We start from the raw sequence: 12506 nt of genomic DNA, 5'->3' as shown, positions 1-12506 counted from the left end.
CATATTGTGTCATCTGGCCCCACATCTTTACCTCTCCCTGTATCCATGCCTGTTGCCACCAAGGGTAGGGTGACTTGCTTCACCTATTGACTCAGGGCTCAGCCATGAGACTTGCATTAGTCCATGAGATGTTAGGAAACATGACTCTAGCAGAGGCTTGGAAAAGCTCTACTCATTTGCACTTACTCTGTCTCTGACATCCCCACGTAAAAGGACATGCTTAAGCTGGCCCTCTGAAGCAGCACTACCCATGAGCATTTTTATCAATGATAGACACATTCTACAGCAGCATTTCCAATCTAGGAACCATGAGCCACATGCGAGTGTTGAACCTTTGAAATGTGGCTAGTGTGACTGAAAAGTTGAAATTTTAATATTATTTATTTTAATAAATTTAATTTTAAATAGCTACACATGCCAACAGCTACCACAGGAGGGAAAACAGCTGTGGGGGATGAGAGACACATGGAGCAGAAGGAAATCGTCCCTATTACTTTTGCCAAAGCCAAAAGGGGATGCCTAGGTCAGCCCATCGCCTGCTGATCCCGGACATATGAGCAACAAACACTTGTTCTATGCCACCAAGGTTTTTTTTTGTTACACAGCAAAAGCTAACTGATACATTTATCTCCTTACCCCACCTGCCTATTCAGACAGAATCCTCCTATTCCAACGAAACACTCTGCTTTAGTGGGGCCATCTTCCTCACTCTCCCAGCAGGTGCCAAGCCTGTTCCCATCCCCCTGCATTTGTTGCTGCAGTGCCTACCACCCTGAATGGCCTTGCCATCCCCCCCTCTGCCCACTGAAATTGGACCTGTTTTTCAAGTCTTACATGTAACCCTCTCTGTAAAGTGCTCCCTCACTGTTCCAACTCACAGTCTCTTGGGTCCGTTACCACATGTTTTAGGCTTGATGCTTGAAAGTATTATGAGCCAACACCAACTTGGGCTGAAATCCTTGTCTGGGCATTTCACTAATGCTATGACCTTGGGTAATTACTAATTATTATTATTATTATTATTTCTTCATCTGAAAAAAGAGGGCGAGTTATTTTGAGAATCAAATAATGTAACACTAGCAAGTCCTGGACACACACAGATATACGCATCCAATAATTGTTTTCCTTCTCTATGCTTTTTTTTTTTATTCGTTGCTTTTTTCCCTGCTTTTTAGGGCCGCACTGGCAGCATATGGAAATTTCCAGGCTAGGAGATGAATCGGAGCTGCAACTGCAGACCTATACCACAGCCACACCAGAATCCAAGACTCATCTGCAACCTACTCCACAGCTCACAGCTCTGGCAATGCCAGATCCTTAACTCACTGAGCGAGGCCAGGGATCGAACCCACATCCTCATGGATACTAGTCAGACTCATTTCCACTGTGCCACAACAGGAACTCCTTAGCTGAGTCCTCAACCCACTGAGCTACAACAGGAACGCCCCTCAGTGAGTTTCTTTTCATTTTCCCAATCTAGTGCCCAGGACAGCACAAACCTAGATCATCCTCACACAACCTGTCAATTCTCCCTTCACTCAGGGCCAGGTGAGGGTCTCCCTCAGCTCAAAAGAGCATCTACACAGCTGCAGAGAGTGGTGGATGCTGTGCCGTGTCACTAGTTCCCCCTTCAGCTCCTGGGAATGCAGCCTCCAGCTGTCAGCCCTCTTTGATGACTGCCTCCCTGGGAAAAAGTGCCTCTCCTGAGGGTCACACCTCCTTCTAGAGCAGCCCTTATCTAACCACTGGTCACTGGAAGGACACAGAGGCCCAGCCCTTTCAGGAGACTTAAGACAGCTCTGAAAGGTCATTCCACCTCCAGAGCTCCCAGGGGGCTGGTTGACACCCTTGCTGGCCTTTGGTGCAGTTCAGCTTCCCCCTCCATTCAACCCTTCTTCATTGCCTTTCCTTCCACAGGTATGGATAGGAGGTGCTCACCCTAATGAAATAACCTGCTTGCTGATCTCCACCCCAGAATCCTTTCTGGGAACCCAATCTGAGACACAGAAATAAGATGCAGTTGGAGGGAGTTCCCTTGTGGCTCAGTGGGTTAAGGATCTGATGTTGTTACTGCTGTGGCTCTGGCTACAACGGTGGCTCAGGTTCGATCCCTGGCCTGGGAACTTCCACATGCCCCAGGTACAGCCAAAAAATAAATAATAAATAAAGAAATAAAAGGAGTTCCCGTCGTGGCACAGCAGAAACGAGTCTGACTAGGAACCATGAGGTTGCGGGTTTGATCCCTGGCCTTACTCAGTGGGTTAAGGATCTGGCATTGCCATGAGCTGTGGTGTAGGTCGAAGATATGGCTTGGATGTGGCGTTGCTGTGGCTATGGTGTAGGCCAGCAGCAACAGCTCTGATTAGACCCCTAGTCTGGGAACCTCCATATGCCACGGGTGCAGCCCTAGAAAAGACAAAAAGACAAAAAAATTAAAATAAAAAAATAAATAAAATAAAAAGATGCAGTTGGCAGTTTCTGTTGGGGCTCAGTGGGTTAAGGATTCAGTGCCACTGAAAGCAGTGTTGTAGATGCGGCTCAGATCCACTGTTGTGCCCCAGTTGCAGCTCTGATTTAGCCCCTGACGAAGGAACTTTCATATGCCACAGGTGCAGCCATTTAAAAAAAAAAAAAGGCTCAGAGGTGTGCATGGACAGGAATCACTTTTTAGCAGTAGATTCTCTAGGTCTTTAGAGTATAATGTGGTCAGTCTGATGCCACAAGTAAATGAAGGCAGAAGATCACAAATTTATCATAAGAGCTCTGAGCTTGGGGGCCAATGACCCCCCCCAGAGGGGTGTCTGAATAGAAGTCAGTGGGTCTGTTACCCTAGAGGGAAAAAGAAATGTCGCTTTTATTTTCAGTAACCCCTAACTGATATTTAGCATTTCCTTCCATTATGAATGTAGGCACCAAAACACAGTAGTATTAACACTTAATGACCTTGCCACTAATAGAAGTCACAGATATTCTATCACATTTAACCACTGCAAGGGTCTCAATATTATTTACAGTCCTCATGACCTTGAAAGTTCTGTTACTAGCTGACCCACCACTGGATCCACTGCTACACCTTGCTATTTAATATGGTTAAAAATAAGCATATATTAATTGCTTCCTGCAATTTTTAAAAAATATTTTAATTTGTATTTCAACATAACTGATTTCCTCAGCAGTCCTATGGGGTTTGTTTGTTTGTTTAAGGCTACAGGTGCGGCATATGGAAGTTTCCAGGTTAGGGGTCCAATCGGAGCTACAGCTACGGGCCTACTCCACAGCAACACCAAATCTGAGCTGCGTTTGCGACCTACACCTGTAGCTCCCAGCAACGCCAGATCCTTAACCCACTGGATGGGGCCAGGGATCGCCCACATCCTCATGAATACTAGGCATCGATACTACTAGGGTTTGTTTCTACTGAGCCACAAAGGGAAATCCCAGTCCTGTGGGGGTTTTTTTCTTTTTTTTTTTTTAATGCATTTAAAAACCTACCACGGGAGTTCCCTGGTGGCCTAGCGGTTAAGGATTCCGTTGTCACTGCTGTAGCTCAGGTTGGATCCCTGTCCTGGAAACTTCCGCATGCCTTCGATGCGGCCAAAAGCAAAAAAACCAAAAAACAAAAAAACAACCTATGACGGGGTCTTAGGTTTCAGCAGGCTGCGTGCGCAAGGAGCTCAGCGTCAGTCAACCCACACGGGGATTGGAGACTCTGTGGGTGGAGACTTTAAAGGACGCATTCTTCTTCCAGCTCCACGTGGGTGGGTCCCGGGCGCAGTCGCCTCAGCCAAAAGACCAGTACAGCCATTTCATGGGTAGGACAGGCTCCAGCCGCTGATGGTGCTGTTCCCCCCCACTTCTGGAATGCACACAGCTTTATATGAAATCCACATGGTGTGCAGCGGCGGAAGGCAATGGCACGAAAGGACTTTACCAAGCTGACAGCGTACCCAGGCTCTGCCAGTTAGAAGGCTCCAGAGAGCGAAAAGGCTCAGGCCCGCTCCCCTTCTGGGGCCCCCCATGGTGACAGTGCTGGGCTACAGGAAATTGGATCACCAGGGCGCTCTGCTTTCCCAGCCCTGAACTTTGGAGTGAAAAAAAACTCAACCAGAGAGCAGAATCATTGCCAAGACATATCCGGAGTCCACATACACAAATGCACGGGCTGTTGGTTAAATTCCCCGGGGGCGGAGAGCCGGCTTTGGCGGTCTTTTCCTGCCCCAGCACCTACTGGAGTCCCAGGACCCGCGCGCCAGCTGCGACCTAGCTCTGGCCTTTGCCCCACGCCTGGTCCCAACCAGACCATCTCCTTTCCTTCAAAGGCAGAAGGCAAAGACAAGACGCGGACGGGCTTCCCAGCGGGCGCAGCTGCCCACAGCCGCGGGAGAGGAAATTCCGCCCGGGTCCCAGAGTGTGGGGTCGCGGGGTCCTGGAGTGAGACAGGGCGCACACGGGGTGGCGCCGACGGGGCGAGCTCCCCAGACCGGAGTGCCCCTCTCGCGACAGCGAACAGGCTGCGGGGAGGCGTCGGAGGCCGGGCGGAGGCGGAAAGCCCACGGGGGCTTGGAAACCGAGCGCCGCACCCCGCGCCCCAGAGGCTAGCTGGTCGCGCGGTCCCCGCCCACGACGCCCACGTCCGTCCGGCTTCGTTGGCGCCCCCCGCCCGCCTGGGCCTTCCTTCCGACGCCGCTTCAGCCTTCCACGCTCTCCCCCCAGATTGCTCCCACCTCCCGCCCGGGGTCGCACTCACGTAGATCGAGTGGATGTTGGATTTGTCGAAGAAGCGGAGCGCTGTGCTCAGCTCCAGGGCTGGGGAGACGAGGTCGTCCCCGGCCTCCAGCTCCAGGTCCCCGTGTCCCGGACCGAAGGGAAAGAGCTCCTGGCGGCTCAGGCAGCCCCCGGGCCCCGCCAGCAGCAGCTGCAGCAGCAGCGCCAGCGTCCACGCAGCCTGGCTCCAGCGGATTGCGGCCAACATGTTGCCGGACTGCTGTCCCGCAAACCAAGGGGTCGGCGGCCGGAGGCTGAGGAAGGCGGAGATGTAACCGGACGCCCCTCAGCAACCCCTCCACGCCTCCGGTCTCCCGAAGTTCCCACCCCGGGAAATAGGGGAGGGGAGGGGAACCGAGGGGAGATGGAGAGGCGCCCCGCCCCGTCCACAGGGCGCGCAGCAGAGGCTACCCAATGGCCGTGAGGGGGAGGGCGAGGGGAGACACAGAATCCCCTCGCCGTTGTGGCTGAAGCGCCCTCGTTCACGGCGGGGTAATGGGCACTGGTGGCCGCGGTTCCTGAAACTAACCCAGTTCCCATCGAACGGCCCCTCCCGGAGGTGGGAGCAGAGCGCTGAGCTCTTCACCATTGTCTTCGGGTCTGGGCTAAGTCATGGGGACCCGGCAACATGGAAATGCTCTGGATTCGGGGACACGCTGCTTGGCGGCGTCCGGAGGTCGGATTCCCCTCACATGGTCAGACTCTGGTAGGAAGAGGGGATACTGGGTGCTGAGGATTAGCAAGAAGGGAGCAGGGCCATTTACTCGTCCATCCGTTCTCTTAACTCTTGAGTGGAAGTTCGGCCAGAAATAGGAGCCAACACGCAGAGACAAAGTCTTGAGTGTATGACATTATTCAATGTTATGTGGGGTGTGCTCCCTACGTGCCATTAGGACTGGAATAATTGGTCCAGGAGAGCGACTTTGGGGATATGGGAATCAAACCAGGTCTTCTGGAAGGGATAGAGTTCCACCAGGGGTCTGGGGAAGGAATTTTCTGGAAGCTGGAGGGCGTGAGCTCTGGGTGGATTCAAGGGGCCATCCCTCACTTGAGAATTTGGGGGAAGGAGTCCTGTTTGAAGTAAATCCTTTACTATCAAACCTAGGAACCTGATCTCTTCTAACACTGGCGGGAGTGTTCTTGACAAAGGAAGATAGGTGATGTAAGTGGTGTCCTGAATAATGGGTTGATCATTAACTTGGCGGTGGGTTGAAAGAAGAGGCAGAGGTCATCAGAGGACCATTGAGAGGGGAAAAAAAAGTAGTGAGGAAAGAAAAGGTGGAAACTGGGAAGAAATGAAGGGGAAAGGAGGAAAGTTTAAACTGGCTGGAAAGTTTTGAACCTGGAGGATTGCACAACCTCTCCTGCCTTTTAAAGTTGGGGAATGGGAGCTGCAACTTTGAGAGTTTGGATAGGTGTTTGATGTCAGACCTGTTAACTTGGAGGCATCAACAGGGTATCCTCCGTTGCCTCTCACCAGCTAAAATTAAGGGCCTGGGACCCAGTTTGGGATAATTTTTCTAATAATAGCAAATTCTCTATAATATTTAGGGAGCAGGAATCCTGAACCAGGAGAAAATGTGAAGAAAAAGCCAGTGAAATGCACCATCGTTTTGCAATCACAAAGCCATCCCCCATTTATAGAAGAGGGACAGAGAGGCCCAGAGAGGTTAAATCACTTTGCTACAGTCACATAGCTGGAAGCCTGCATGGGACCCAGGGTGGTCCAGCTCTAAGATGACCTTAGCCACTACATGGTAGCCTCAGTATTGCTACATTTCTTTCTTTTGATGTTAAAGAGTGACTAATGCTGCCTGCAATCTGCTGCAAAATCCGGTGGCTTTTCCTTCATTTCTCTCCCAGAACTGCTTCGCTCAGAGCCTCCTCCGTTCAGCTCCAGAAGCACTTCTTGACTCTAGTCCATGCGGTTAAGTATCCTCAGCTGCTGCACTGTCTGTCTCTGAGTTTCTGGGCTCCAGCTCTGCCCTTTTCCACAGAGAGAACTCCCTGCAGAGGCACATCTGCTCCTCTCTGCTCACCTGCATGGCTCCCAGGGCTCCAGTGTGTGCTCAGCCAGCCTCCTCCCGCCTGCACCCAGACACTCCCCTCCTTCCTACCCTCTGCTTGACAGCAGAGCCATCTCAGAAGCCATTGCCTGTCCTGGAATGCTCTCACCCCTCTCACGAATTCTCTGCCTTTTTAGTACTCAGATGGCTTCTGAAACTCCTATTGGTCCATGGAACTTTACTCAGCTAATGCAGAAGCAAGAGCAGTTCCCCACACAGCCCGTTCACAGTAGCCTGGAGTCCAGGCTGGCTGAGGCCTGGGCTCTGCTTTTACTACTCACCCTGTGAACCTGGGCAGGTTTCTATAACCTCCTCATTTGCAAGGGCTGTTCCTTTCTACAGTCAAAGGATTGTTATGAGAATTAAATAAGATGATCCATGAAATACTCCTAGCACAGAGCTGAGCACAACGTTAAGTACTTGGCTAATAGTAAAGCTGTCATTATTGGGAGTTCCTATTATGGCTCAGTGGTAATGAACCCAACTAGTATCCATTAGGGTTTGATCCCTGGCCTCGCTCAGTGGGTTAAGGATCCCGAGTTGCCATGAGCTGTGGTGTAGGTTGCAAAGGAAGCTTGGATCTGGCGTTGCTGTGGCGTAGCCAGCAGCTGCAGCTCAGATTCAGCCCCTAGCCTAGGAACTTCCATACACCGTAGGTGCAGCCCTAAAAAACAAACAAAACAAAACAAAAATAAAACAAAACAAAAAAATAATTATTCTCTAAATGTATATTTTTCATGATTTGCACTATTTCCACATTTACTAAGAATCCACTTTGAGTCAGACCCTCTATTAGCAATTTGAGATATAGAGATCATTAGCTCATAATCCCTTTTCTAGACAGACACAACATTACATAGTGGCATATTTAACCCATACACAGATAGCAACAGTAGATGCGAATTTAATACTAGTAACGATTGCACAGCTGGTAGTTTTATAGCAAAGATAGGGGAAATGAGATTTGCAAAAGTTTTTGCACCCAGTTTCACAGTTAGTGGAAGAGCCAGGATTTGAAACCAAACTGATGTTCTTTCTACCGAACCCTCCTGCATTTTTTTTTTCTTGCCTTTTCTAGGGTCACTACCGCAGCATATGGAGGTTCCCAGGCTAGGGGTCTAATCGGAGCTGTAGCTGCCAGCCTACACCACAGCCACAGCAATGCCAGATCCTTAACCCACTGAGCGAGGCCAGGGATCAAACCTGCAACCTCACGGTTTCTAGTCGGATTGGTTAATCACTGAGCCATGACGGGAACTCCCCCTCCTGCTTTTCTGTAGAAGGAGAACTTTCTCCTTTGATTTCTATCCACAAAATGTATTTGCTCCCTTGTTTATATACAGTGTTCATGCTCTATTTTTACATATGCTTCTGTTTCCTAATTTCATTAGTATTGTCTTTAGTATATACTGTAAACAATCTGTCATTTCCTATTTATAGCCCTGTACTTACTACAGGTTGCCTGGTGCTGTGCCTCCTGCTAGGACAATGTGGGCTGGGTGCCAGCCACTCCTTTAGAATTTATAGTTGCAAGTATATTTACTGTGATCATCTTCATCACATAATATTTGATTACATTTTTTTTTTCATTCACACTCCTGGTATATGGAAGTTTCCAGATCATATTTTGCTCTGGTCATTTTATTTTATTTTGGCCACACTGTGGCATGGAGAAGTTCCCGCGCCAGGGATCAAACCTGTGCCACAGCAGGGACAATGCCAGATCCTTAACCTCTAGGCCGCTAGGGAACTCCCACACTGGTCATTTTCTAAGTGTATTTAATAGCGAGGTGTTTTTCTCTAGTTGTGTTATGTGCTTTTTTCCGAGATGTAAGCTCTTCGGGACAAGGATCATGTGTTTATTTCTTTTCCAAAGGTCACAATGCTGTGACCAGTGCTGTGTGCACATTAATAAAACTCAACAGTTTGAGAATTCAATAGTACTTTTTTTTTTGGCTGCACCTGCAGCATGTGGAAGTTCCTGGGCCAGAGGTCGAACACACGCCACAGCAGCAACACCGAGCCACTGCAATAACAACCCCAGATCCTTAACTGCTAGGCCGTGAGGAAACTCCTCAACAGTATTTTTAAGAATCATTTGATATCTGCAGTAGCATAGGCAGCCACAATTACATGATGACATCGGTTTAAATCAAGCCCTACGCTTTCGAGACATACGCTCCTTCACAGGCTGCCGTGGTTGGATGAGACAAGATAAAATTTAGGAAGCAGGCTCTATCTGTAAGAAACCAAGGTAATCTTTCAATGTGGCTTATTCAGACACATGTCCAGGCAATTGAGTGGAAAAATAGGTCAGTTGTCTGTTTCCCCAAAGGAGACATCTGTTCTAATCTCACTCTCCTGTGAGGTTTGGCCGCTGACTACTTATGGCCTTGGGAGTTTCCCATATTTACCAGATGTCATGTAGAGGTCAGTGTATTAATGTTTCAATTCCAGGGGAATTCACCTGATTCCTAAATAAGGTGATAGCTGTTTTCAACACCTGCAATGCAGTTGTTATAAGGAAACGATACATTAAGTGACCATCCCCACCAAAGAATGTATCAAGCAGAATTTGGTGCTCATTTCACTGTATTTTCAAAGGAGATTTGGACGAAAAGTACTTGGGGGAAAACACAATGACAGCCATCGATGTGTTTAGTTTGGTAGATACCACGGTTTTCAGGATAAAGTTTAATCCTTCTATTTCCACATCCTGTTTTCATCTGGACAGTTTGCTGCTTCATTATCATCAGACCTCCAGCATAACCTGCCCTTTGTTTTGGTTTTTATATTTTATTTTGATTTATGTAATTTTCAGATGTATATACATTTTGCAAAATAATAGAAATCTCATCTACCCTTCACCCAGACTTCCTCTAAATATTTTACCATACTTGCTTTATTTAATTCTGTCTTTTTTCTTTCTCTCTCGCTCTCTATAGATGGATAGATAGACAGGTAGACAGATACAGATATACACGCACCTTTCTTTCTACACAAACACACCCACCCACCCACACGCACACACACAAGCTTTAGCTGAGGATAAGTTTCAAACATGGTGTCTTTTTACCTTTCAAAGGCAAAAACTGTATATTTCCTAAAAACTAGAATATTCTCTTACAAAACCGCAATACAGTTGTCAAAATAAGGATGTCAACACTGAACATATGTATGACATTGAATATATACATATATCTCATATATGATATATAACCTATTAGCTATAATCTAATTTACAGTTTGTTTTGTTTTGTTTTGTTTTTGCTCTTTAGAGCCACATCGGTGGCATATGGAAATTCCCAGGCCAGGGGTCGAATTGGAGCTGTGGCTGCCAGCCTGCACCATAGCCACAGTAACGCAGGATCTGAGCTGTGTCTGTGACCTACACCACAGCTCATGGCAATGCCGGATCCCTGACCCACTGAGCGAGGCCAGAGATCGAACCCGCATCCTCGTGGATACTAGTCAGATTCATTTCCGCTGAGCCACAACAGGAATTCCCTAATTTGCAGATCTTATTATCCTGAGTTCACCAAATGTCAACATGATATCCTTTAATAGCAAAAGAAAATCCCAGATTATAAATCATTTTTAGCTGTCACGTCAGCTTAGCTTTCTTTTTTCTTTTTGCTTTTTTTGCTTCTTTAGGACTGCACCTGTGGCATATGGAGGTTCCCAGGCTAGGTGTCAAATCAGAGCTACAGCTGCCAGCCTACACCACCAACACAGCAACACCAGATCCAAGCCACATCTGCAACCTACACCACAGCTCACGGCAACGCCAGATCCTTATTCCATTGAGCGAGGCCAGGGATCAAACCCCCAACCTCATGGTTCCTAGTCAGATTCCTTTCTGCTGTGCCACAATGGGAACTCCTTTGCTTTCTTTAATTTGAAAGAATTCCTCATTCCTTATCTTTCAAGACGTTGACTTTTTTGTTTTTTCTTTTTCAGCCACACCTGAGGCATGTGGAAATTACTGGGCCAGGGATAAAATCCAAGCTGTAGCTGTGACATATGCCACAGCTACAGCAATGCTGGATCCTTAACCTGCTGCACCAGGCCGGTGATCAAACCAGTGCCTCCATAGAGACGGTCTGGATCATTAAGCCAATGCACCACACCATGAACCCCCTTGACTTTTTTTTTTTTTTTTCTTTTTATGGCCACACCTGTGGCATATAGAAGTTCCAGAGCTAGGGGTCTAATTGGAGCTGCAGCTGCCAGCCTATACCAGAGCTACAGCAATGCCAGATCTGAGTCACATCTGTGACCTATGCTGAAGCTTGCCACAATGCAGTATCCTTAACCCACTGAGCGAGGCCAGGGGTCAAACCCATGTCCTCACAGACACTATGTTGGGTTCTTAACCCACTGACCCACAATGGGAACTCTGACTTTTTTTGTTTTGACTGCAACTGAGGCATGTGGCAGTTCCCTGCGTCCTCATGGATACTAGACTGATTTGCTTCTGCTGAGCCACGATGAGAACTCCCTTTTTTTTTTTTAATAGTTTCCATTCTAAGGGATGTGAGGTGGTATCTCATTGTGGCTTTCACTTAGCATTTTCCTAATGCTTTTTCTTTTTTTTTTTAATTCTTCTTTAGGGCCACACTTGCAGCATATGGAAGTTCCCAGGCTAGGGATCAAATTGGAGCTGCAGCTGCCAGCCACAGCCACAGCCACAGCCACAGCCACAGCAGATCCGAGCTGTCTGTGCCTACACCACAGCTCACAGCAATGCCGGATCCTTAACCCACCTAGTGAGGCCAGGGATCGAACCTCCATCCTCATGGATACTAGTCCGGTTTGTTACCACTGAGCCACGTGGGAACTCCTTCAGGTCTTTTTCTAGGAAAAGCCCCATGGTTGTCACACATGTACATTTTTTTTCTTTCACCATGTTATATTTTATTTTATTTTGTTAATGATACCCATGTACATTTTAAAAAACCATTCAACATGCATTAAACCATGCTGCCATTTTTATTCAGTTTCTACACTGCTTTTTAAATTTCACTGATGAAGTTATTGATTTTTGTGCCCCTAACCACATATTCCCCATAAGCCCGTGGTTTTTATTTCTGTGGTGATTTTCAGGAATGCATGTGCTGCAATGTAACAGAACCGATCACATTTTGGTAACAGATACCTGCACAGCCAAGATAATATGCGGATTTCCTGGGATCCTGATGTCATTCGAAACAAGAAAAAAGTGGAATTCCCATTGTGGCTCAGTGGGTTAAGAACCCAACTAGTATCCATGAGGATGTGGGTTTGATCCCTGGCCTCACTCAGTGGGTTAAGGTTCTGGCATTGCCATGAGCTGTGGTGTAGGTTACAGATATGGCCCAGATCCTGAGTTGCCGTGGCTGTGCTATAGGCCAACACCTGCAGTTCCAATTCAACCCCTACATGGGAACCTCCATAAACCTTAGGTATGGCCCTAAAAAGACCAAAAAAGAAAAAGAAAAAATTGATCTGCTAGTGCAATCCTTGAGAGTGATGACATTGACACCACTGTGGGACTGAAGGGCACCTAGCTCCCTGCCCTTTGGGTTAACACAGACTCCCGAAGAAGCCCAGGGATTTCCCCTTCCAGATCCTTCTTAAAGCATCATGCTTATGCCTATTCTCCTCCTGGAGATGCTCCAGCCCTTGGCTTCTTGC

At 47.8% G+C, this 12506-nt stretch overlaps 1 protein-coding gene across 16 annotated transcripts in view; it reads right to left on the bottom strand.

Annotated features, from left to right (window-relative positions):
• NID1 (nidogen 1) overlaps positions 1-5101 on the bottom strand; it is a 120750-nt gene extending 115649 nt beyond the window's left edge. For all 16 annotated transcript variants that reach the window (XR_014827854.1, XR_014827855.1, XR_014827856.1 and 13 more), the window contains exon 1: positions 4748-5101. Coding sequence is in view for 4 of the 16 variants with exons in the window: in XM_084996864.1 (XP_084852990.1) it covers positions 4748-4972 (225 nt within the window). In the remaining 12 variants the exon portion in view is untranslated. The remainder of the gene's footprint in view (positions 1-4747) is intronic.
• Positions 5102-12506: the final 7405 nt, after the last annotated feature.

Source organism: Sus scrofa, chromosome 14, assembly GCF_054392235.1.
Source record: "Sus scrofa isolate SSC_HxYL_T2T_F1_AM1 chromosome 14, Sscrofa_HxYL_maternal_Yorkshire_Landrace_v2.0, whole genome shotgun sequence".
Lineage (NCBI taxonomy): Eukaryota > Metazoa > Chordata > Mammalia > Artiodactyla > Suidae > Sus > Sus scrofa.
The sequence above is the reverse complement of the archived record's forward strand: the minus strand, read 5'-3'. Positions and strand labels throughout refer to the sequence as shown.